The sequence below is a fragment of the Anolis sagrei genome, chromosome 5 (assembly GCF_037176765.1).
Source record: "Anolis sagrei isolate rAnoSag1 chromosome 5, rAnoSag1.mat, whole genome shotgun sequence".
Lineage (NCBI taxonomy): Eukaryota > Metazoa > Chordata > Lepidosauria > Squamata > Dactyloidae > Anolis > Anolis sagrei.
Window position 1 is genome coordinate 158302676 of NC_090025.1, and position 25092 is coordinate 158327767.

A 25092-nucleotide genomic window follows, 5' to 3' on the forward strand; every position below is an offset into this window, starting at 1 on the left:
AAAAAATACATTAGATACACCTGCGATTCTAAGACATACCTCATTTTTGTTTTGGAAAATGGAAATCTCCAGAACCTTTTTGGAGATTTTATAATCTTTGGAAAAGTATGACCTTGTTAGAAGTCATAACCTTTTGGAAAATCACAGGTCACATAGCACTTTGAAAAATGATGCCATAACCTCTTGGCAAAAAGCATGACTTGTCTGAGTCATAATCCTTTTAGGAAAATAGCATTAACCAGCATTCATGCAAGGAACTAGGTTTCTCAGCTGTTAAACCGATGTACCTAGGTATGCCTTTGAACTGTTAAGGACAAAGATATGCCAATGTGCATATAGATATTTTGTTGTTGTTCATTCGTTCAGTCGTTTCCAACTCTTCGTGACTTCATGGAACAGCCCACGCTAGAGCTCCCTGTCAGCCCACGCTAGAGCTCCCTACCGTGGCCACCTCCAGCTCCTTCAAGGTCAATCCAGTCATTTCAAGGATACTATCCATCTTGCCCTTGGTCGGCCCCTCATCCTTTTTCCTTCCATTTTCCCCAGCATCATTGTCTTCTCTAAGCTTTCTTCTCATGGTGTGGCCAAAGTACTTCATCTTGGCCTCTACTATTCTTGCCTCCAATGAGCAGTCAGGCTTTATTTCTTGAAGTATGAACTGGTTGGATCTTCTCGCTGTCCAAGGCACTCTCAGCACTTTCCTCCAACACCACAGTTCAAAAGCATTTATCTTCCTTTGCTCAGCCTTCCCTAAGGTCCAGCTCTCACGTCCGTAGGTGACTATGGGGAATACCATTGCTTTAACTATGCGGATCTTTGTTGCCAGTGTGATGTCTCTACTCTTCACTATTTTATCAAGATTGGCCATTGCTCTCCTCCCAAGAAGTAAGCATCTCCTGACTTCCTGGCAGCAGTCTTCATCTGCAGTAATCTTTGCACCTAGAAATACAAAGTCTGTCACTGCCTCCACGTTTTCGCCCTCTATTTCCCAGTTGTCAACAATTCTTGTTGCCATAATCTTGGTTTTTTGATGTTTAACTGCAAACCAGCTTTTGTGCTTTCTGCTTTCACCTTGATTAGAAGGCTCCTCAGCTCCTCCTCGCTTTTGGCCATCAAAGTGGTGTCATCTGCATATCTAAGGTTGTTAATGTTTCTTCCAGCAATTTTCACCTCATCCTTGGATTCCTCAATCCCCGCACATCGCGTGATGTGTTCTGTGGTCGGTTCTTACTATTGCTACTTAGTCCTTATACAGATTTCTCAGGAGAGAGATAAGGTGATCTGGTATGTCCATACCACCAAGAAGATATAGATATAGATATATGTAGCAAAGTTCATTTTAGTTTCCCAAAAACATCTACTCTCCCTTAAAATATATTTGCCTTTAATCATGCTCTCAAAAGACAAAATAAACAGTCTTCTTTAAAAGTAACTCACAAACTTAGTGTATTCAGCATACAGGCACTTTGCATATGAATCCAGTTACAATAGGATTTTAAATAGTTTCTCTGTGTAGGTAACACAGTGCATGTTTCTCATAATCAATAGTCCAAAGCATCTCTCTGTCTGAGAGTCTAATAGAATATCTGTTTAGTCTCTAAGCATACAGTTCTGGATGAGGGCAAACAAATTGAAATGGAATCCAGACAAGACAGAGCTACTTCTGGTCAGTCATAAGGGTGAACAGGGTATAGGGTTGCAGTCTGTGCTGGACAGGGTTACACTCCCCGTGAAGATGCAGGTTCACAGCTTGGGAGTGATTCTGGATTCATAGTTGAGCCCGGAACCCCAGGTTTCAGTGGTGGCCAGGGGAGTTTTTGCACAATTGAAACTTCTGCGCCAGCTGCATCCGTACCTTGGGAAGTCAGACTTGGACATGGTGGGCCACACTCTGGTTACATCCTGCAACAACGTGCTCTACATGGGGCTGCCTTTGAAGACTGTCTGGAAGCTTCAATTGGTCCAACAGGCGGCATCCAGGTTGTTCCCCAGAGAAGCGTACAGGGAGCATACAACCCCCCTGTTATGTCAGCTCCACTGGCTGCCAGTCTGCTACCGAGCACAATTCAAAGTGCTGGCTTTAGCCTATAAAGCTCTAAAGCTCATCTTCCCCTATGAACCATCTTGGAGACTAAGATCATCTGGGGAGGCCCTGTTCTTGGTCCCACCTTCTTTGTAAGCATAGCTGGTGGGGATGAGAGACAGGGCCTTCTCAGTGGTGGCCCCTCGGTGGAACTCCCTCCCTAGTAATATTATATCTGCCCCTCCTTCTTAGCCTTCAGAAGGAGAGTAAAAACCTAGCTCTGGGAGCAGGCTTTTGAAAAATAGTGTGGTGAAGTAATTCTAATGTGAAATATGTGCAATTGATTACGGAATGGCCTTAGACTGTGATCCTTGGATGGCGCATTTTAACACTGGAATGTATTTTAATTATGTTTTATATGTATTAATTTTAATCCAATTTATTTTTAAGTCAACATTGTATGTTTTAGGCCAATGGTTCTCATCCTGTGGGTCCCCAAGTGTTTTGGCCTACAACTCCCAGAAATCCCAGCCAGTTTACCAGCTGTTAGGATTTCTGGGAGTTGAAGGCCAAAACATCTGGGGACCCACAGGTTGAGAACCACTGTTTTAGGCACTGTGTAGGTGCCATATGTAAGCCATCTTGAGTCCCTTTTGGGGTAGAGAAAGGCGGGATATAAATAAGGTAAATAAATAAAAAATAAATATGTTCCTACTGGAGTCTGACTGCAAACTTCTCTATGGAATTATAAACACTGAAAGTCTAACGGCTTCTGTTTTTCTAAAACAAAAGAAAACTAGTAAGTTGAATCCACAAAGGAAAAATGTGAACATACCTGGGAGACTACTTTAACAACAGGTTCATTGGAATCTGAGCTATCAGAGCTGCAAAAGAAAATAATTATGGGATTTTTTTAATATACTAGGTTGTGGAGTATACAATGTTAATGAAGGTTCATCTGCAAACAAAATGAATTATCTGCTCAGATAACATTTCTGAAAAACACGTCAACGCTACTGATTCCCCTGTTCAACGATGGCCTAGAAATGTAAGCATACAAGAAGAGAAAAATGTACCTGGAATCTTTATCCACTGTGTCATTGACAGAAGTAATGTGGTCATCCTGTTTCACCATTTCTTCCAGTTCCTTGATGTATTCATTATACTGGGAAGAGTACACAGGTAAAAAATAGATTTTAGTACATCACTATTTCCATGTGAAAACAAATCCTTTGGCTTTATTACTAAAAAATGTTCAAAGAAATGAAAGAAACTGGTTTTTTAATGTTACCTTGTTTTTGTTTTCAGTGCAGAAGTTCAGCAATGAATCACAGAAATGGTAACCTACGGATTCTAGATCCTTAGTAGTGAAGTGTGTACCAAGTGTGTTACCTGGAAAATCAAGCGGGAACACTCAGTGATCAAAAAATACTTCAGCGATAATTTCATCTAATGTAATGACTGGGGAAACTGATGTCTGACTGCTCTTTCAAAAATATATAATATGTGTATTCTACACATTTTCTATATGATCGTTGAGGATTGTTCCTTCTCTCGAACTATCAAAAAGGGGTTCTTATACAAAATACAAACAATGTTTATTATATCAGTTTACTTATGATGGCTTCTCCTAAAAGATCCTGAGACATGTGAAATACTGCTTGGAACTTTCCATTATGGATTGCTACTCTTTGTCCTATTCTTATAAAACTACAGTTCCCAAAGAAGACGGAGTTTAAGTTAAACCATGCTGCTGTGTAGATACGGCCTGAGTAAACGCAGTTACATATCTGGCTGTCTTAACTGCAAAACTGGAGACTTTGGATGCATCTAGACAGTACCTGAAATTCCCGCCCTCCCATGTTTTCCCCTAGGGCATCTAAATGACACCCCATGTAAATGAGACTGCATTCAGCACAAAGCAGTAAAACCTTTCTTTGTGCTGAGGAAATCATTGAGAAAGACGCGGGTCTTCTTGAAAGACCCGCATCTTTCCTGCTGTGGGTGGAGTCTGGACTGCCCCCTAAGAAGTCCTGAGGGAGCCGTCCACATAGCCCTCTCATGTTTTCCGGCCCCCATGAGGCCAGAATATCTGAGAGGGCTCTAATGCCCTACCCAACCCCACCTCCTGAAAAGCGTTTTAAAAAAATAAAATAACTTTCCTGGCTGCTGGAGCTCTCCTGGTGCATAGGAAAGAAATGCCAGGAGATGGGGGGCAGGAGTGATTTTCCTCCTCCCCCTCTTCTCTTGGCATGTCATTTCTACGTACCAGGAGAGCTCCGGCAGGACTTTAATGGCAACTGGGTAAGCTATTTTATTTTTAAACACTTTTTAAAGAGGTTTTGGGAGGAGGGTGGGGCTGTCTCCCTGACTTCTCGGAAGGTTCTGAGAGGGCATCTGGACACCCTCTGAAAAGCACACACTTTCGGGGTGGGGGATGGACTAGAACTGTGAAAAATTGCAATTTTACAACGCAATTGTTCGCCAGTTAAAGGGCTGTGTGGATCTGCCCTCTGTTACATGTCTCAATACCAATTCTGGAATAAAGCTATTATTTGCGTTACCCAGTTTAGAGCCACAGAAAGTAACTTCCAAGGTATAGCTGTTGCTGATTCCCATCTTCCACATAACTACTCGTCCAGTTCCTTCTTTGCTTTTCTGTATTTTGAAACTGCAGTCTGAAAATGAGAACTTAGAGAAAAAAGAAGCAGAATTAGTGTTAATGAATAGTCCTCAATACAAACATTACATTATAGTAGATGAGGCAAATGCAGGACACACTATTTTACTACCCAAGCACCATAATCCTTAAAGCATTTATATCCTACTTCATTCCCAGGATTTTAGGATGTCACGCAAACTAAATCAATGTTAATTATTTAAAACAATTTAAAATGTAAATCAGTAAAAGATTGTCAGCTGCATTAAGATCACTACTGACCAAAAGGTCATGAGTTCGAAGCCAGCCTGGGTTGGAGTGAGCTTCTGACCAATTTGTGTAGCTTGCTGTTGACCTTTGCAGCCCAAAGGCAATTGTATCTGTCAAGTAGGAAATTTAGGTACCGCTTACGCGGGGAGGCTAATTTACGACACCATAAAAATCTCCAGCAAGCATGCAAAGAATGAGGAAGAACTTCATCAGTGTCACAAATGGATGGTGAAGTGACAGCTCCCCTGGTGGCCAAAATACCCTCATGAAAAAGCTGGAATGTTAAATAGCCTCTCTGTGTCTGTCTATATATGTTGTATGTCTATGGCATTGAATGTTTGCCATGTGTATGTACACTGTAATCCCCGAGTCGCCTACGGGGTGAGAAGGATGGAATATAAATACTGTAAATAAATAAATAAATAAATAAATAGACTTAACAGCACATTAAATGATTTCACAGATGAAAAAAGATCTTTAAAAGCCAGAGCAGTTAAAAATCATTTGCTTTTGGAATAAAACACTTAGGCTCCAAAAGCTTAATAGAAAGCAATGCTTAACTTGGTACCAGGATCACGTTGGTGCCAACTGGCATTTGACAATCTATGAGCCACAGTCAACAAGGCCTTCTCTCCTATTTTCCCATGGGATGTTGCTCCCATTTGTGGCACACAGAAAAACACTATTCCAGGACACCTCAATCTGAAAGAAGGTGAACAGCAAAGAGGCATTACCTACATATGCAGTCTTTGTGTGACAGCCCCAAGTTTTAAAAGCAAGCCATAGTCACTGCTGAATGTTTTTATGTTGAATGTTTTATGTTGAATGTTTTTATGTTGAATGTTTTTATATTGAATGTTTTTATATTGAATGTTTTATATTGTGTATAAACTGTTTTAAATTGTAAGTCGCTCAGAGCACCTTGGTGGAGAGTGATTAATTAAGAAATAAAGTGATGATGATGATGAAAGGTGAAGTCACCTTCATATGCTCTGGTATAAACAACTTAGTTGCGTGCCTATTATAAACCCACAAAATAAGATGCAAATTGTGTAACCATTAGCAGTAAAAATCATGGCTGTTTATGTTCTCTCTCTCTCCTGCATTAAAAACTAATATACCATATATAGTTGAGTATAAGCTGACCTGAATACAAGCCAAGGAACTAACTTGTTACAATTTTTATATTACTTCAACCATACAGAGCCCTGGCAATTCATTTATATACTGAAGGGACTTCTAACAACTAAAATGTAAGATTTGGCTTACTTTATCTGGACAGTTTTTGCTCATAATGAAAGGAAAAATGCGCTGGTGTAAGTATGAGCCTTCTTCTTGCTGGTCCTTTCTTTCACAGCCATACATGAAGACATTCTCCTTCCTGCTATGACCATGAAGGTCACAATATAGGAGAACATTGCGCTCTTCCATCATTCTTTAACAAGAGAGAAAATTTTGTACAGTTATGCTGGTGGATGAGCTTTTGCATATATGTCATTAGGGATGTGCAATCCATAAAAATGGTTCAGAAGTCATTGCAAAACTGGGGGGCAGTGGTATTTTGTTTCTAAATTATAGGTAATGAAAAATTCATCACTATAACGAGAGTAATGAAATGTCATTACTATTTTGTTATAGTAACTGCACATAATTACTATAATTGGGGAAACTTCAAGGTCTCCTATCTCTCTCATTTTTAAAGCTGTTGGGGTGAAACTTGCGACAATGGTAGAGTACATTTACCACTGTTAACCCACCAAATTTCAGAACATTTCACTTATTTGTGGATTTTTGGGGAATTTTCCAAAGTTTTTATAAACAACATTAGAAAAACTACTTGAATTTTATATACAATGCACAAGATAACCAGGGCATCAATCCCCAGAAGGTTCAGAAAGATTCACACATCTACACATTTTGGGGGATTTTAAAAAGTTTAGACGAAAACAGTTTATCCCCCAAAAAGTGACAACAGCAATTCCCTTGAATATCTCTTTATGACACACAACCAGATAACTTCAATTTAGCACAGTTATACAATTACTTACTAACTTTAATCCTCTTTGCAGATTCAATAATTTTATTTATAATAATAATAACTCTAAACAGCTGGTGCAGCTCATTGGGGTGATTTCTGATGCTGAGAACTGCATTCTGGTAAATGTAATTTAGGGCAGGGCCTTTGGCATTATCTGCCACAGGGTGCTTCCCTTTCCCAAACTACATTCCTAAGATGCTTGCTATGTTTCCAGTCTCCTGCCCAAGTTTGCTAGTCCTGCTAGCAATCAAAACTTGCCAAATTTAATTAATCTCTGAACTAAGATTAAATTCAACAGAATGGATCATGCACTAATTAATAACAGTTAATAACATTGACCAAGGCTCTTGGGATCCCTCATTCATAGGATGAAATCAACTTGAATGGAACTAACAACAACAAATAATGAACAAAGAGTTGCTATACAAACAGAGAGGAGTGGTGGTGTTACCTTTTTACCTTTTGATCATAGTGCGAGTGTACCATATAGGAGGGTAGGATTCCTTGAGCTCCGATTTGTAATTCCGATTCAAATCCCTGCCGGCTAAAGAGCAGCGATAATTGCCCACAATCACGCCATCTGGATTCAACATTGGAACCACTTTAAAAACAAATGTGTCTCGGAGCAACTGGGCATTACTTGAATCTCCTAGAATGTAATCCAGAAAGCCCTTCATCATCCAGGAACTGTTGGTTTCACCCGGGTGCACCCTAGCAGTCAAAATAATGGCTGCCTTGCGTTTTTCCTCCCTAAAATCCTGCAAGGGGTTTGTGATGGTTAAGACATAGACTATATTTCTTGCCAAAGAATGGCACAAAATCCGGACCTTGCAGAACTTGGACCTCCCTGGGTCTGTTGCGATGTCTGACAGGTAGTCTTGCAGGTTGCTATATGTGTAAGGATAGCAGTGGGCAAAATAGCAGGTGTCCCTGTTATGTGGGAATTGGAATGTCCATGTCAGGGAAAAATACTGACGTCCATCATGACTGAGATTGTTTTTGTAATATTTTATTTCGTCTCCTGTCCTCTGCCAGCCCACATTGCGGATCTTTGCATCTGTTTCTGAATACAGCAATGGACGCATCCCGCGATTGTACAAACTTGTTGGCTTGGTGAAGTTGACGATGGTGAAACGGTAAGGCATTCCTGCTTGGGTGTTAGTGACTTGGAAATAATACCACTGAGTATGCCTTTTTGTGTAGAGATCAGTGCGAAGTGTCAGCTGATACTCAAAATCACTACTGGCAGGGAAAAGAAGAAAAATATCTGTTAGTACAGTAGAGTCTTGCTTATCCAACCATTGCTCATCCAGCGTTCTGTATTATCCAACCCAGTCTGCCTCCCACATCCATTGCTGTTTCAATACATTCCAATGTTTTGGTGCTAAATTCATTCATACAGTAACTACTACATAACGTTACCATGTACTAAATTATTTATTTACTTACAGTATTTATATTCCGCCCTTCACACCCCGCAGGGGACTCAGGGCGGATTACAATGTACACATACATGGCAAACATTCAATGCCATAGACACACAACACATATAGACAGACAATTAGAGGCTATTTAACATTCCAATTTTTTGGCCAACAGAGGAGCTGTCGCTTCACTGTCCATCTGCGACACTGTAAATCTATTTACTACAAATAAATAAATAAACAAACAGATAAATAAATAAGTTGGGTTTTTTTTTGTCAATTTGTTGTAAAACATGAAGTTTTGGTGCTTAATTTGTAAAATAATAACATAATTTGAAGTTTAATAGGCTTTTCCTTAATCCTTCCTTAGTATTTAACATTTTTGCTTATCCAGCGTTCTTCCAACCTGTTTATGTTGGATAAGCAAGACTCAACTGTGTAAATCATACTATCAAACATCTAATACAACAATATGTTTTACTGTTAGGCTTTTTTGAACTACATGGACCTTGCAGTCCCATTCTAATTTTATGATTCTATAATATGACTTTCATGAATATTTTGTCTGTAGACTCTGCCAATTACTCATCTATCCCAACTTGTGTAGAATATATTCAGTGAAGTATTTGTACCTGTGTTAACAGTTAAACTAGCTGTGCTATTTGTTTCTGCTTGGTCTACAAATCATGTAACAACACAGGCATTAATTACATCCAAAGAAATCAATCCTTTGCTCAGTTGCAAGTTTACTGTATAAAATAACTTCTAATACAGGTTGTAAAATGGTGTCAGAAGCCACTATCTGTCTCTATATTTTTCATCTTTGTTGGGTTTGCAATGTTATAAAAGCAGTGTATCATTCTTTTATCTTGAAAGTTTGCCTTGTCTAAAAGGAGAAAATTGTTTATGAAATTTAAATATGTTCAATCTTTCAGCTCAATTTAAATGAGTAATTTAAAGGTGCTAAGTCAGTGGTTCCCAACCTTTTTTTTTTTTGGCCAGGGACAACTTTTTTTGGTTGTTGTTAGTAGGGACCACAAGGTTCAAGAATAATAAACTGTGTTAATCTAAAAATAAACTTTAATCAAAACTTTTAACATATTCATTAAACTTAATAGTAACATAAATTAAGAGTACTATTATAACATAAAATGAACATTTTAAATAGAAAATTAAATTAAGTTTGCATCAATGTGATTTTTGAGCTTGCATCTTCTTTACAAGGTGGGCAATCCTGGGGCTAATATTATTGTTCAAAGCTACACGTATATCATCACTTACTTTCAATCGATTGCTGGAATTGTTTTTAATTACCATCAAAGCAGAAAAACTAGTTCGCATAAATAAGTTGTGGAGAAGAGCATAAGACTAATAACTGGGCAACTTACAGGGAGTGGTCAACCCCCCTGTTTAAGGAGCTCCACTGGCTGCCATTTATTTTCCGGTCCAAATTCAAGGTACAGGTTATCACCCATAAAGTCCTAAACGGTTTGGGACCTGCCTACCTTCGTGACCGAATCTCTCTCCATGAACCATCTTGGGCCCTCCGTTCCTATGGGGAAGCCCTTCTTTCGCCCCTGCCAGTCTCCCAGACTCGCTTGGTGAGTACAAGGGAGAGAGCCTTTTCCTCTGTGGCTTCCCGACTCTGGAACTCACTCCCTGGAGAGATTAGGAAAGCCCCTACCTTAGAAACCTTTAAAAAGAACCTCAAAACCTGGCTCTTCTGCTGCACATTTGATGAGTAGATCTACATCCTCATACTAGTGTTTAGCTTAACCGTTTTTGTTATTGGAGTGCATTCCCCCCATAGGAAAGTTTTGCTCCACGACCTCCACTAAAACGAGCTCTCCTCCGCAAATAATCTGTCCTTGTTTATCTCGTGTTTATCTCACCTGAGTTTTTAATCTGTTTCTACCAAATTTTCTTTTATCCATTACATGTAGCTCCCACATGTTATCGTGATTGTGTTTATTGTGTTTATTGTAATTTTATATTGCTATGTTGTTTTTTGTTTTATGTAATGGCGTTATTATTGTTTATTATTTGCATTTTGGGTTTTGTTTTTATTTCATGTAATTGTTGTTTTGGGCTTCGCCTCATGTAAGCCGCACCGAGTCCCCATTGGGGAGATGGAGAGGAGTACAAATAAAGATTATTATTATTATTATTATTATTATTATTATTATTAGATTTCACAAGGCGATTCCTCAAATTTTAGTATAAAAATTGCTTTTTTATACCAAAACTCTTCAAGATAATCAATTCAAATGCATTCTTGTAGTTTCTATCGCTTTGAAATTCAATGAGCTTTTCCTGGATTTCTTCTGCGACCCTTCCAATTTCAATCATCATTAAATAAGTCAAAATTATTATGAATATTGAGGACTCGTGGTCAATAAAACAACTGGAGCTGTCAAATCACTAAACAGCAAAACAGAATCACTGACACAGCCGAGCAAGACAAAAGAATGAATGAAACTGAATGATGCTGGATGGCATGAGTATGTGACATGTAACTTCAATCTCTTGCCCTCCCCCGGCTTCCCGTGCTCGTCTGATAGCCTACTTGTCAGTGTAGCCCCACAATACACAGTTTCCTCAAATAATACAAGAGGCATTTGAATCACATTTAGTTTTCATAACCATTAAGACTTATTTCTTTAAAAGGACCTGGACAAACAATAGCAACCAATAAAAAGAAACTGATGAGCAACCTACATTTTAACCACCTTCTGCAGATTGCCACTTTCAAAGCGTGCTTCAAAAATCAAAGTATTGTCCCAGTCATTCCAGGATTGAGGAAGCACCTGTTTGGAAGGGAAGCTCCCTCCTATTCGAGAATACATAAAGCTGGAATCTTTATCAGCTGGTGAGAAGAATAAAATAATTATTCAGTTGTTACTGTAATTATACAGCCCAATAAAATATTTTTTCTTGGGTGTCTTGATTTTTAGGCCTGTTTCTGGGATTATTTGGGATGTCGATTCAGAAAATTGTATTGGATAGACCATAGCAACTCAAGTTTCTTAGATATGGTTGTTATGATTTGCTATGGGCATATGTTCTGTATCTCAAAAACTAGAGTTGACAGGGAACAACTCATGTCATTTTTAGAATGAGCAGGTCAAATACACCCTGAAACAGGGCTAACTTTTGAGGCATCAAAATGTGTGTTGTTATTTATTAGGAAAGAGGCCTTCTAGAAATAATTATATGCACAGTTGTTAGTCATATCCTCTATGAATAAAACACATTTTGAAAGTAATCTTATTAAACTTGATCTTCTCAATATCTAATCTTCATGCACAAGGTTAAAATCTAGGAAATATTTGGTAGTGATAGTGCACTTTTATGTATAATAGATTTTGCTATGCATAATATTATATGATGTAATACAATGTTGTTAAAACTGTAGTCTTTGGCCATTAAAATAATGTGCACTATTTTTTCCAGTTTCATGAAGTTTTTCAGATAATATTTTGCATAGGTCTGAGCTTTTAAAAATTGCAAATAAAATAAAAATAAATGTGTTCAAGTTGAAGGCACTTTGGGACACAATGTTCTCAAACCTTGGTCTGATAAATACACCACAGCACCCTCTCCAGGTTCTGGGCAAGGTGGCTCTGTTTCCAAACCGGTTGGGTAGTATAGTGGCTCTGGATGAGGTGGAACCCACTCTGGGGAATAAGAGAAAATAAAGTAATCCTTAAGAATTATGGCTAACATTAAATGTTCATAGAAGTTAGGGCACTGAGAAAAATGAAATAACATTGAACATAATGCACTGGAAAACAATAATTAAATGTTGGCTTCAAAATCTAGCTATAACACAGTCCTATGAACATCTGCTTCTAAATTTCAGTGAGTGCTATTTATTTATTTAAAACTTTTGTATCCTGATCTTCTCTATCTCCATAGAGGGACTCGGACCGGCTAACAGCAAGAATTCATTGCTAACAATAATAACCTTTTAAAACATCATACATAGACAATATGTTAAAAATACATATAAAATAAAATACATATAAACCATTCGCCAAGATAAAAAGAATGTCCAACTCAGTCTGCACATTGTGGTCAATAACTTTAGCCAATTACGAGTCTCAGCAATCACTCTGCAAATGCCTCATTCCATAGCCAAGATTTCACTTGCTTCCTAAAGTTCAGGAGGGATGGGGCAGATCTAACTTCAACTGGAAGAGAGTTCCATAGCTGGGGGGCCACCACAGAAAAGGCCCTGCCTCTTGTCCCCACCAAACGCGACTGCGAAAGTGGCGGGACCGCCCTTGATGGTTCGTAGGGGAGAATACGTTCAGACAGGTAAACTAGCCGGAACAGTAAAGGGTTTTGTAGGTTAAAACCAGCACTTTGAATTGTGCTCGGAAGCTAATTGGCAGTGCTATAGGGCTTATTCTCTGATAGCTAGGTACAGAGTATTTCAAAGAGCTAAAACTTTATTCTTCTAGTTTGCCTAAAATTGAATGTTTTATTTTATCTTTCATAATCAGGAGTTAATTAAAAACTTTACTATTTCCTTCTTCTGTGAATTCTGATAAAGCAAGGGATAATAACTCCCCCCCCCCCAAAGAACAAAATGCAATATAAAAAGGACCTAAAATATTATCTATAAGCAAAATAAGCTGAGCAATTTGTACTCCATTATATTACAATCTGTAGCAGGCATAATGTTAACAATGTAGAGAAATGACTGGAACAGATAATCTACACAAAAATGTTTCACTGACAACTATTGTACACACTTTATAAACCAAACATCAGTCTGTCACTTTGGCAATAACCAATGCAGTAAAAGTGTCCAAGAACAGTTCTTGGTGCAGGAACTGATCCTGATCTTCTGATCATACTACCCGTATTTACTCGAGCCTAACACGCACTGAATATAACGTATTGCAAAAAAGAGTGACTGATATACGGAGCCAATGTTGAAATGTTTATAAACATGTAATGCTTTAAAATACACCTTTACATATGTTTTTTGTTCTCCCTGCTATAGAAGAATACATCACTAAGACAGCTGTATGGGACACTGAATTAAAAATGGGTGTCTTCACATCATAGAAGATATTACTTTGAGACAAAAACTGTATAGTATAACTCTTGCAACTGCCTTTAATTATGAACAAAATAGGTTCTGTAGGTTTGTTCCTAAGTTGAATTTGCATGTAAGTTACAGATACATTTTTAAGTGTAACCACACACACAGAGAGACATACACACATACATGCTTTGGATAGCATAGAGAAGGGTTAACACCCCTGTAATGGTTGTTTTGCTGTCTGTGCCCATATTCTGAAGATTTTTACCTCACTTTCTATCCATGTGATAGCTGAATTTTGAAAAAAAAAATGGCTTGTTGTGGAAACAAGGTTTGGTGCTAAAGCTTCAGTGGAGCCATATTTTCCCCTATGATAACACTTTCAGGAGTGAATATCCCTTCCATTTCTCACACTTCCTGTTGTCTCACCCCTGTTCATAACTATGAGTTGTTTGTAAGTCGGATGTTTGTAACTTAAGGACTGCCTGTACTTTTCCTATATTTTTAAATGACATAAGAATGCTTTGCCAGAAGGTGTCAGCACAGGACCACCGCAAAGAGAATTATACATACAGGTATTTTGCTCAATTATAGTAGTCATTGTGAAATTCACTAGTGAAATGAAAGGAAGGAACTTCATCACGGTTGGCAGAATCTGATGCATAATATATGATGTAATACAATGTTGTATAAAGATCTTTTCACAGATTGTAAAGCTGTAAAAAAAGTTTTTCCTCGTATCTTTTCAATCCACAGCAGTCATTCACAACTGTCCCAAGCCATTTTATTGCCTGAGGCAATGTGCGCTCTCCTAGTTACTTGGTTTTTGAAGCCAATTAAATTGGTATTACTAAAAATACTTTCAGACCGACAAATGTTCTAAATCAGAACAAACTTCTCAAGTTATTTACCAATATGCTCAATTTTTTCTCTGATAACTTCATATTGATGAGGCCAGCGTATTATGTTCAGGTGTCCAGCAGGAGACAGTCCATATAAATCACGTGGTTCACGAAGCCGTGGCACCCATTTCCCTGAGTTGTATTCCAACAAAAGCTGAGTCGTCCGTGGCAAAAATTGGTCACAAAAAGCATCTATGACATAAGGAGGGGAAAAGACAATGATCTCTATTGTCCTTGCGTTACATAACTCAAATTAGACTACACATCGGTTTGATACAGTTGAGAAGCTCCATGCCATCTGTCTACTTGGCATGACTTCTAAAGATTTTAGCAACATGACAAACAGTTAAAACTTAGAAAAGCAGTAGAATATCATGCATGAAGCAATACCTGAATTTGCTCTACAAACTTTTTTTTGGTTCAAGCTACTGCTTTTCTATTTCTGTAAAATCTCTTGGTCCATCTAGGGTAGCTGTAAATAAGTATTTGAGGTGACAAAAGAAAGTGGGTTTGTGTTTTGGGAGTCAACAAAGATTGTTTGGCTATGCTGTTTGGAGATTTGTATGCATATTATTTTTTGTTTGGAATTATGTGCTCTCCCTGAGTATATGCTGAAAGAGACAGGGCTTCAGTTGTGTCAGTCATTTGATTGACGAGAGCTAACAGAAATGATAGGTTGAGTATTTATTTATTTACAAAATGCTTGGGGGAAAAGTCGTTTTGGATTTTGGAATACCTGTATTCACGTATACATGCATAATGTGATGTCTTGGAGATGGTACCCAAGGCTAAACACGAAAAATTTTTATGTTTCACATACAACTTATACATAAAACAATAAGGTGAATTTACACACATTTTAAAAATAATTTTCTGCATGAAACAAAGTTTGTATATATTGAACCATCAGAAAGCAAGGGTGCTTCTATCTCAGTCATATATCTGGGCAGTTTTGGATTCTGAAATATTTCAAATTTCAGAATTCTAGATAAGGGATGCCCAATCTGCAGATCTGTATAGCTGCTGCTTCAGTCTCTGGAGCACAAGCTTTTAAAAGACAGAAGATGAGTTGGTTGGGCTGTGCTGTATAGAAAATTGTGTGTCCTGCTTCATAAATGAATTTCAACAATAATAAATATGAAGTACTATATTTAGGCAAGAAAAAACCTTGCTTAGAAACAGCACAATTAAAAAGGGGCTTAGGAGACTATGAGCTAAACATGTGTCAATAGTGCAATGCAATGGCTAAAAAAAACACAATGAAATATTGGCCACATCAATAGGGGCATGTTGTCCAGAATGGAGCATGGAGAAGGGTAGAATAATTTCACATAAACTTTAGGAAGAAATTCTTTACTGTAAGATCAATTCCATAATGGAACAGATGGCTTTGAAAAGGTTGGTTCTCTTTATTTGGAGGTCTTTAAACAGAGGTTTAATAGCCACTTTTCAGGAGCGCTTTATTTGTATGTTCCTACATGGTAGAAGATGGAACAATATGATCTTTCTAGTCCCTTCCAACTCTTATCATTTTATGAATCCTAGTCATTATGCACCCAGCTACAGATTTTTCACTTCAAGTAATTATCTTGTCACCATTATCACTGTACAAAAGTATAAACAGACTTCTATTAATAAGCATACTGGCATCACACAAACGATAAAGTCTCATTGCTGGTTTTTGATGACATACGTTGAGGCCTGTGAAGCCTCAGAGGATGAGGACGAGGATTTTCTGGTTGAGCCTGTGGGGGAAAACAAGAGTGTTTTTCGAGAGGGTGGGAATGTTTTGGGTAGATCTGCCTTCGGTAAACAGGCAATGATTCTCATGAGAATCAGCCAGGGATTGACTCTCTGAAAGGAATGTGGAGGGGACAGGAGGGGTACAGATAATCCAGCATCTGATGGGATAGTGCAAAACAGAGACAAATCCAGTGTTCCCAGAGACTGAAAGGTAAACAAAGGGAACACAGGTATGAGAAAGAGTGATGTAATGGGCAAGGGGGTGGGGTATTCTTAAGGACCGGGAGTCAATGTTCAGGAGGTGAGTGTGGGAGATCAACCTTGGATTTTCAGGGGTCAAGTTGCCTGTCTTGGAAGCTCCGAGTTAGGAGTTCTATTACTGGATCTGTGTCTTGTTTTCCTGTTTAAGTTCCAGGTCCCCTGCTTGGATGATAAATCTTGTTTCAATCATCAAGCATTTGGATTGTGGTCATGTTCATGCTTTCAAGCTTTAGGATATAGTTCTAGTTTAAGTGCCACAACTCTGTGGGATTACAGTTTCTTGCTTTTGCCTTAAGTGATTTTTGGTATTCCTATTCAGAGTCGGTCCTTGCTTTTTGTTAAACTTTTGGAAATCTGGCTCATAGATGTATTTTGAAACTGTTTTATATTAAATAGCCTTTTATTGATAAACTTATTATTCTTATTTTTCTGTGTGATCTTTGGGTGAAAAAGCGATCAAGTAGGCGGCTGGGCTGCAACAACATAGTGTTCTGTATGATATGGACATAATTTCCTCAAATGTATGCCCATGTGTGTAAAACACATGCCAGAATGCTAATACGCCCCAGAGAGCTGCAAATTTATTTTTACTCCTATCCACAGTCATATTGTTTCACTATTATGACAAAGAAAAAAAATCAAACCTGAAAAAAATCCACACTGCTCAAGATCTTCTGTTAAAAATGGATTAAAGGGATCCTCATCCTAAAATGAGGAAAAATATCAGAAAATAGCATCATTCCTATTCCTTGCAAAAGAAAAATAAATAATAACATCCAACATGTAGTAATATCCATTTTGAAACAGTAACCACTGTGACTTATTCTAGAGAAATAATATGTGTGTCTGTCTGTCTATAGTTTCAACATTGTGAAAAGTGGATCCTTGGTATGCATCTTAACAGAGTTATTTTTATACATAATAAAGACATTTGCATGTCTTCCATACATCTATTTTAAAAAGACAACTTAATTTTAATTTTTTTCAATAACCCTGTAATTAGAGTATGACTGTAACTTAAAGCAGGTGTATCATGTTAGGAAAAGATATTTGAAATTCAGAATATGAAAAGCAAGCCATTAGAGATCTTACAAGAAAACTAAATGGCACTGTGTTAATAAGACCTAATATAATGTAAACACAGGATAAATACTGTATAGGAGAAATTGTTAAATTGTGATGACAGTAGAAAATTACACATAACCTGGTATTTATTTATTTATTTATTTACAACATTTATATGCCGCCCTTCTCACCCCTAAGGACACAACTAACTGCTATGTGCACGTGAATTCAGCACATTGTCCCAATTTCCACTGAATTAAAAAAATAGAAAAAAATTGATAACTGCACATACCATAATGTCTTCTAAATCTGGTTGGTTAAGAGTTATTTGGGGTCAAAATTACTATCACTAACAATCAGTGGCAAAATTCATTCATATCTCCCTTCTGTAAATGACGGCAATAACTGGAAGCACAAAGGTTGTTTATTTTGGTTTAATTTCCAAATAATGAACAAGAGATCTTTACTTGTTATTTTAAAATTGTTGGGGTAAGGGAACAGAATGAGACATCAGGAATACATGATCATTATAGTACCGTAGAGAAGTTGAATAAAAACGCAGTTATGGTGCACAGTGGTGATGCAAATCCAATTTAAATGTATGAGAATTATGAGGACTGCAGGAGTGGAAACCTGAACTTTCAAAACTAGCATATGTCCAGCAAAAATATCAACTTGAAGAAGAAACATACCGAATTGTAATCATCACTGTTCAATTGTCCTATGTGCTGTTTATCTGAATCTTTGGACATAATCTTCTGAAATCAGGCCCTTTATTTTTCCTGGCTGTGAAACACATAGAAATGAAACATTTGAACACTGCATGCAGACTCAGCACAATTCCTCCCATTTTCAATAAATATAATTGAGTTGTCTGTGCTTTTACATGATTAACAGCAACCCATAACCTTTATCAGGCAATTCATGTACACAGATAAACACTGGTGAAGAAACATGTACTTCTATCTCTATTGGCATGGAACTAGAATCAGAAGCTTGAATCCAATAAAATTGGTTCCAATGGTGGAATTCTTTCCATCAGCAGAACTGGATCAGCGCAGCAGCTTTGTGTACTCTTAACTTTATTCAGCAATACATTTCTGTTATTTTCTATCTTGATGAGGGAAAGCCCTATAGAAGAGGTTTTGGGGTCATATGAAAAGTAATGCATGGGGGAGGTTATGCAGTCCTACCGTACCAAGTAGTGAGTCTCTAGCATGATGGTGGATTTAGACTGCAGAGATCAATCCAAGTACCCTCTCATGGATTGTCGCCTTAACATCCCATGCTATCAGCTAAGATAGCTAGGACCCATGGGAGTTAAAGTCAAACAACATTGGAGAGGATTAAGACTCCACTTCTGCTTTGGTAATAGTAAATAATCTAGTAAAAGCATACTGGATTACACTTTCACTGGCAAAGCATTCTAATGATGAACTGATGTACTGTAGATCTACAAAAACATATTCAGAAAATCTCCTCTTGGTATGTATCTGTCAATGTTGTTTATGCAATTACCACATGCACACACACAAAAGCCAAAAGTATTTCCTGTTCTATATTTTATTACAGCTGTTAGCACAAACAAATCAGTGATGATTCCACATTTAACTTTTCCTTTATAAGAAATTATTGAAAGTGGTAACCACTCCCAAATGAGGTCAAATTTCAAGTTCATCCTATGGGCTACAGGTGAAGGGGAAAACACGTTCGTGCAAAGTTTTATATTCTTACTATAATGCGAATAGTATGGTTGTGTCAAACAGGATTCTTTAACAGCAACATTATTGATCTTTTTGTCTACAATAAGCAAGATGGGAGGCACTTTGTTTATCAACAGGCTAAGAACAACACAGCACTTATTACTGTGTCAAAGATTTATTTTCTTCATCAATTTAATTTTTCAGGACATTGTGTTTTTAGTGTAACTATGTTTATTTAAATATTAGCATGTGTCATTTCTATTTTATATTATTTTTGTTTTTTAGTAGTCACAATTCTATTGATGTTTTGTATTGCTTTGATTTGTTTGTCTTTGTTGACTATGGCATTGAATGTTTGCTCTTTTTTGTATGTAAACCACTCAGACCTCTCAGGGAGAGAGGGTGGTTTATAAATAATAATAATAATCATCATCATCATTAATGTAAACAAACTGAACACAGGCACTTGATATTTTGTGGAGTTATCTTCAGTCTCCATAACCATGAGAAAACAGAGCAGAAATTAATTCAAATCCTTAGTACTCTCTGAAGACAATATTGTTGTTGTGTACTTTCAAGTCATTTCTGACTTATGGTGATGCTAAGGCAAAATCAAGGATTTTCCTGGCAAGCTTTGTACAGAGGAGATTTGCCTTTAACTTTCCTCTGAGGCTGAGAGAATGTGACTTACCCAATGTCACCCAGTGGGTATCTATGACTGAGCATGAATTTAAATTCTAGTCTCCAGTGTTCAAACTGCTATTTCATGCTGTGTGTTTAAGACAATAGGAGATATTTTAAAAAGGAGACAAAAATTCAAGTCCAGTTAAAAAGGGAGGAAATAACCATAGTTGTAAAAACACTGGATGGGGATTATAAAATTACAGTGGGCATTTCTAACCAAATATTGAATATAATAAGATAATTAACTCAGTTTAAAGTAGTGGTTCTCAACCTTTTTTTTTTTTTACCAGGGACTACTTGACCAGAGACCACTCTTCAACATTAGTACCAAAAGGGTTACAAATCAATTTTTGGCCAACTTTAGACTTGGTTTGGTTATTTGGGTTGCTGATTCAGAAAACTGCATTGGATAAACCACATCAACTCTAGTTTCTGATACAGAACATATGCCATCCAGTATTCGCCATCTGCTTGCCCACAGAAAACCATAATAAGCCTCAGCACTATTTGAGGGTTTTGCAAGACCAGTCATTCTCGTTGCAACAGTGCAGAAACAATGAGTCCATGGACAATATTTTAGTTCTTATGGACCACTGGTGGTTCATGGACCACAGGTTGGGAACCACTGGTAAAGACACAGACTACCTACTACAACAAAAGTGGTCCTAATGTTTGGGTAAATGGAATACCACACAATGAAGATAGCTGCAGTCCGTGAACATGGGAAGAGCCAAATGTTTCCAATTCCACCAATTTTATAATGTAAACATTTGTAAAAAAAATGTTTAAAAATGAGGCATACCATAAATGAACCAAAGAGTACTATAGAACAGGATTGCATATGATGGCATCATAGCATACAAGCCAGAAACCAAAACAAAGGCTAGTGCAGGCACGGACAAACTTCAGCGCTCCAGGTGTTTAGGACTTCAACTCCCGCAATTCCTAACAGCCTACCAGCTGTTAGGAATTCTGGGAGTTGAGGTTCAATACACCCGGAGGGCTGAAGTTTGTCCATGCCTGGGCTAGTGTATTGATTGCAAGACAGATTTACTGTAACATAAAATTGCTCCCCATTTGATACATCTTTGATCTGCTCCACATGTTCGTGCTACAATCAAAATGCGTGACTTGGAAGTGCTATAAAGGTACTTGGGGTGATTTTGCACTTGCAAAATACTTGGAAGATCACTGCTGCCTATTCATATAAACCAATTCATATTGTTAATGATATAAAGAGTGCAGGAGATGAAAGGTAGAATGGTATTGGAAAATCTATCTGCTTTCATGAAGAATTAAATTCTTTTTTTCATGGCTACGCATCTCTGGGGGCATCTCCATCCAGTCTGACACTACTTAGAATCATAGAGTTGTAAGCCAAGAAGCAGGAAAATTGCATTCAAAGCACCCCCGATAGATGGCCATCCAGCCTCTGTTTAGAAGCCTCCAAAGGAGCCCCCAATATACTCTGGGGCAGAGAGTTCCACTGCTGAACGGCTCTCAGACTGGACGTTTTTCCTAATAGTTAAGGCAGCAGAAAGCAAGCTTGCTCCCTCCTCCCTATGACTTCCTCATATATTTCTACATGGCTATCATGTCTCCTCTCATCCTTCTTTTCTGCAGGCTAAACATGCCTAGCACTTTAAGCCGCTCCTCATAGGGCTTGTTCTCCAGACCCTTGATCATTTTAGTCGCCCTCTTCTGGACACATTCCAGCTTGTCAATATTTCTCTTCAATGGTGGTGCCCAGAACTGGAAACAATATTCCTTGAACGGGTAAAGCTCAATGCTAGGGAATTATGGGAGCTCTTTAACAGAGGAGGCTAACGCCCTTGTAAAACTCCCACCGCTTCACCGCATGGGCCTCTGCTAGTTCAAGCAGTGTCACGTTGCACTAATTCTACAAGGCAAGGCGCGCCTTCCGGCTCCTCCCCTCACCTGGGCCTCGCCTTAATGAGCGGCGCTACTTCCGGCGGAAGAACAGCCCCTAATGCAGCATGGCTGAACCCGAGGGAGTCCCGCCTCCCAAGCCGCCAGGCGGCCAACTCCCAAAGCGGCGCGAGGGCTGGGCGTGGCTTCGGCAGTCCCTTCCGGAATGGGATGGCCGAGGCGCGAGCAGCTGACCCCCCCCCCTCACGCGCGCGCGTTCCATTGGCGGAGGCCGAGAAAGGCCGTTGCCCCGGCAACCGGTTCTGCGTTGGAATGGGGCCCGCCCTCCTCGCGGTTCCAGAACGAGCCTCTCTTGCATTGGGAGAAAGGGAAGAGCAAAGACTATAACAAACCCTGACCTGCCCTTTCATAAACTCCAGCTACTCTGCAGAATGAATGCAATTTGGCACCGTTTCAGCTACCATGGCTCAATGCTAGGGGAGTCCTAGGGAGTTGTAGTTTTACAAAGTATCCAGCCTTCTCTGTTGGATACTTTGTAAAACTACAACTCCCTAGGACTCCCCTAGCATTGAGCCATGGTAGCTGAAACGGTGCCCAACTGCCTCACCAAATTGCAAAGCCCAGGATTCCTTAACATGGGGCCATGGCAGCTGAGGCGATGCCAAACTGCATTAATCCAGTGCTCATTCGTTTTTACCCCATTAGGGTTCGTAGATGTTATTCAGGAACAAGCCCAATGAGGAGCAGTTTAAAGAGCTGGGCATGTTTAGCCTTCAGAAGCGAAGGCTGAGAGGAGACATGATGGCCATGCATAAATATGGGTAATAGTATGATAGCTGGGTCCAGAAGCTCTCAGCGTTTCGGAGATGCCGCATCACTCTGTTGGGAGCGCTGTTTGTGCAAGAGAGACTTAGCTAATGTAAGCCAGCCCGAGACAGATAATATAGAAGTAATGTAAGAGTTCTTTAATGGTGAAACCCTTACCCTAACGCTTAACCTAATCCTGAACCATACTGTAAGCCTAAGTCAAACCCTAAACCTTACCCTAACCCTAAATCTTACCCTAACCGTAACCCAAACCCTAAACCTGACACTAACTCAGCCCCTAAACCTTACCCTAACCCTAAACTGTACCCTAACCATAACCCTTTACCCTAACCTTAACCCAAACCCTAAACTTTGTCCTAACCCTTACCCTGTGTCCCCTCCTTTCTATCCTTCCTTGGCTCTCCCCGCTCTTGCTCTGCCCCCTCTTTTCCCTTATTCACAGCCACCTTTGTGGCATCTCCATAATACTCCGAGCTTCCGGACCCAGCTATCATACCCAGGCATGGGCAAACTTGGGCCCTTCAAGTGCTTTGGACTTCAACTCCCACCATTCCTAACAGCCTCAGGCCCCTTCTTGTTCCCCTTAAGCAGCTGAGGGGGAAAAGGAAGGGGCCTCAGGCTGTTAGGAATGGTGGGAGTTGGAGTCCAAAACCCCTGGAGGGCCCAATTTGTTCCAGGCCTGGTGTACTTATCTCAGCCAAGCCTTGTGCATAAGGGGACTTTGAAATTCCTGATAAGGAATGCTCAACCTTTAGCAAGTTTAAATATTAAAAGCCTGTGAAAAGGAACAAAAATACCCTGACAATATTAGGTAACGATGTCTTTTTTTGTAGGGTGGTGTGTGTGTTTGTAAGGTATCTGAAAATACATGAATGGAGATGCTACTTGTACCAGTACAATATGTATCGTGCTGATAATAGTTTTTGAGACTAAAAGGAGAGATATAACTGAACATACCTGACAGCATTGAGTCTGCTGAGTGATGCCCCCTGTAACAAGATGTCTAAAGTTTTTTTGGGGGGGGGGGGGGGGAATTACTCAGGAAACTATTTCACAAATGTTCAGGATGAGTTAATGTCAGGGTGCTTTATGATTACAAAGCATGTCTACTCGAAACACTGAAGAATTAAGATATAAATACTTCTTATTATTCCTGCAATGCTATAAATATCTGATGCCAGCAAAGAAAAAAAAGAAAAAAAGACCATAATTTTAAAGCTGTCTTCTGACTTTTAACTCCTTTCCCTTTGGAATTATTTCCCAAAAACATATACATAAATAATATATTTATAGCTCACCCTCTCTCCCTGAAGGGATTCAAACCTCCCTATTATTCAAAAGAACACAAAAGGTTTAGTATGTTGCATTGAAAAATAAATATCTGTGAGTTATGAAAGTGAATTACAGATGAGAAATAGACATTTGTTAAATCAAACAAAAATAACACTTTCAAACCAGGAACAGAAAAATTGTCAAACATTTTTGTATAGAGTAATACATAGTATCAGAATACCTCTTTGATCGTTTTCTTTCCAAGACTTTGTTTCATGAAGAACTTCATACTCTGTTCTTGTGCAGAGCTGGCAACAACCATGGAATGATTCAGATTTGGAAATGTAGAAGGAAACACATCCACCTCACTTTCCTGCCATAGATATCTCATTGTGACATATGGTAAGCGCAAAGTAGTAACTTGGGTGCATGATGATACTGAGCCGACTTGAAGCGCCAGGGACATTTTTCTGAGAAAGTTGCTTAGCATTCTGCTTAGAGCACCAAGCTGTTAAAATGCATTTACTCACAATGCAGCATAAAGGTCAGGGATGATCAATAGTAGCATGATCCATTTTACTTTGTATGTGTGTGTGCGCGCACACATATACACACACACTAAGAGGAAGGAAGATTACAAGCCTACTCAAGTTCTTGCAGGGAAAAAAATATGTGTATCTGATGAACCATATTTACATACCCATAATATTTTTTCCTGCAAAAGCCTGCAACAGTTTGTAATCTTTTTCTCTTAGGTCTAGTATTTTTAAACTTCACAGCATCAAAGATTGCTCTCTTACCATTTGTATTCTTACTTGATTTTATGTACTATCCTTCCTGTTCTAATATTTTCAGTACCTCACTCCTATATCCAGGGATGGATAGTGTGCTGCAAAGAACAATCATGGAAAGGTCCTTCATCAATTATTTGTTAGCTCCTGCGGTGCCCATAGTGACAGGGTTATGATAATGACATAATATATTCTCAGAGGAACCTGCCATTGCAACATTATCTCTTCCCGTACATTGCCTACATTGTGCTTTCAATCTGCTAGTCACTAATGAATCATCCACTAATGTTGGCTGATGTATAAGCAGCATGATCAGATATTATTTGAGTATAAAGGGCTGCAACCCATAACATATTTATTTGGGAAAGTAAGTACCTCTGCAATCAGATTTAATTCTTCAGATGGGGTTATCAGTGTGGTAGATGTTGATTTCTTCAAAACCTGCATAGTGCAGTAATTTATATACCCCTCTGCCTTTTAGGT

General features: G+C 38.7%; 1 protein-coding gene across 1 annotated transcript in view; it reads right to left on the reverse strand.

Annotated features, from left to right (window-relative positions):
- The window catches only part of AGBL3 (AGBL carboxypeptidase 3), a 47434-nt gene extending 25504 nt beyond the window's left edge, over positions 1-21930 (reverse strand). Inside the window, exons 1-12 of the mRNA XM_060777216.2 lie at positions 21767-21930; positions 18134-18227; positions 17021-17081; positions 14382-14564; positions 11984-12091; positions 11133-11280; positions 7450-8232; positions 6222-6387; positions 4588-4714; positions 3315-3415; positions 3100-3188; positions 2859-2907 (exon numbers count right to left, since the gene is read on the reverse strand). Of these exons, the coding sequence (XP_060633199.2) occupies positions 2859-2907; positions 3100-3188; positions 3315-3415; positions 4588-4714; positions 6222-6387; positions 7450-8232; positions 11133-11280; positions 11984-12091; positions 14382-14564; positions 17021-17081; positions 18134-18193 (1875 nt within the window). The 5' untranslated portion in view covers positions 18194-18227; positions 21767-21930. The remainder of the gene's footprint in view (positions 1-2858; positions 2908-3099; positions 3189-3314; positions 3416-4587; positions 4715-6221; positions 6388-7449; positions 8233-11132; positions 11281-11983; positions 12092-14381; positions 14565-17020; positions 17082-18133; positions 18228-21766) is intronic.
- Positions 21931-25092: the final 3162 nt, after the last annotated feature.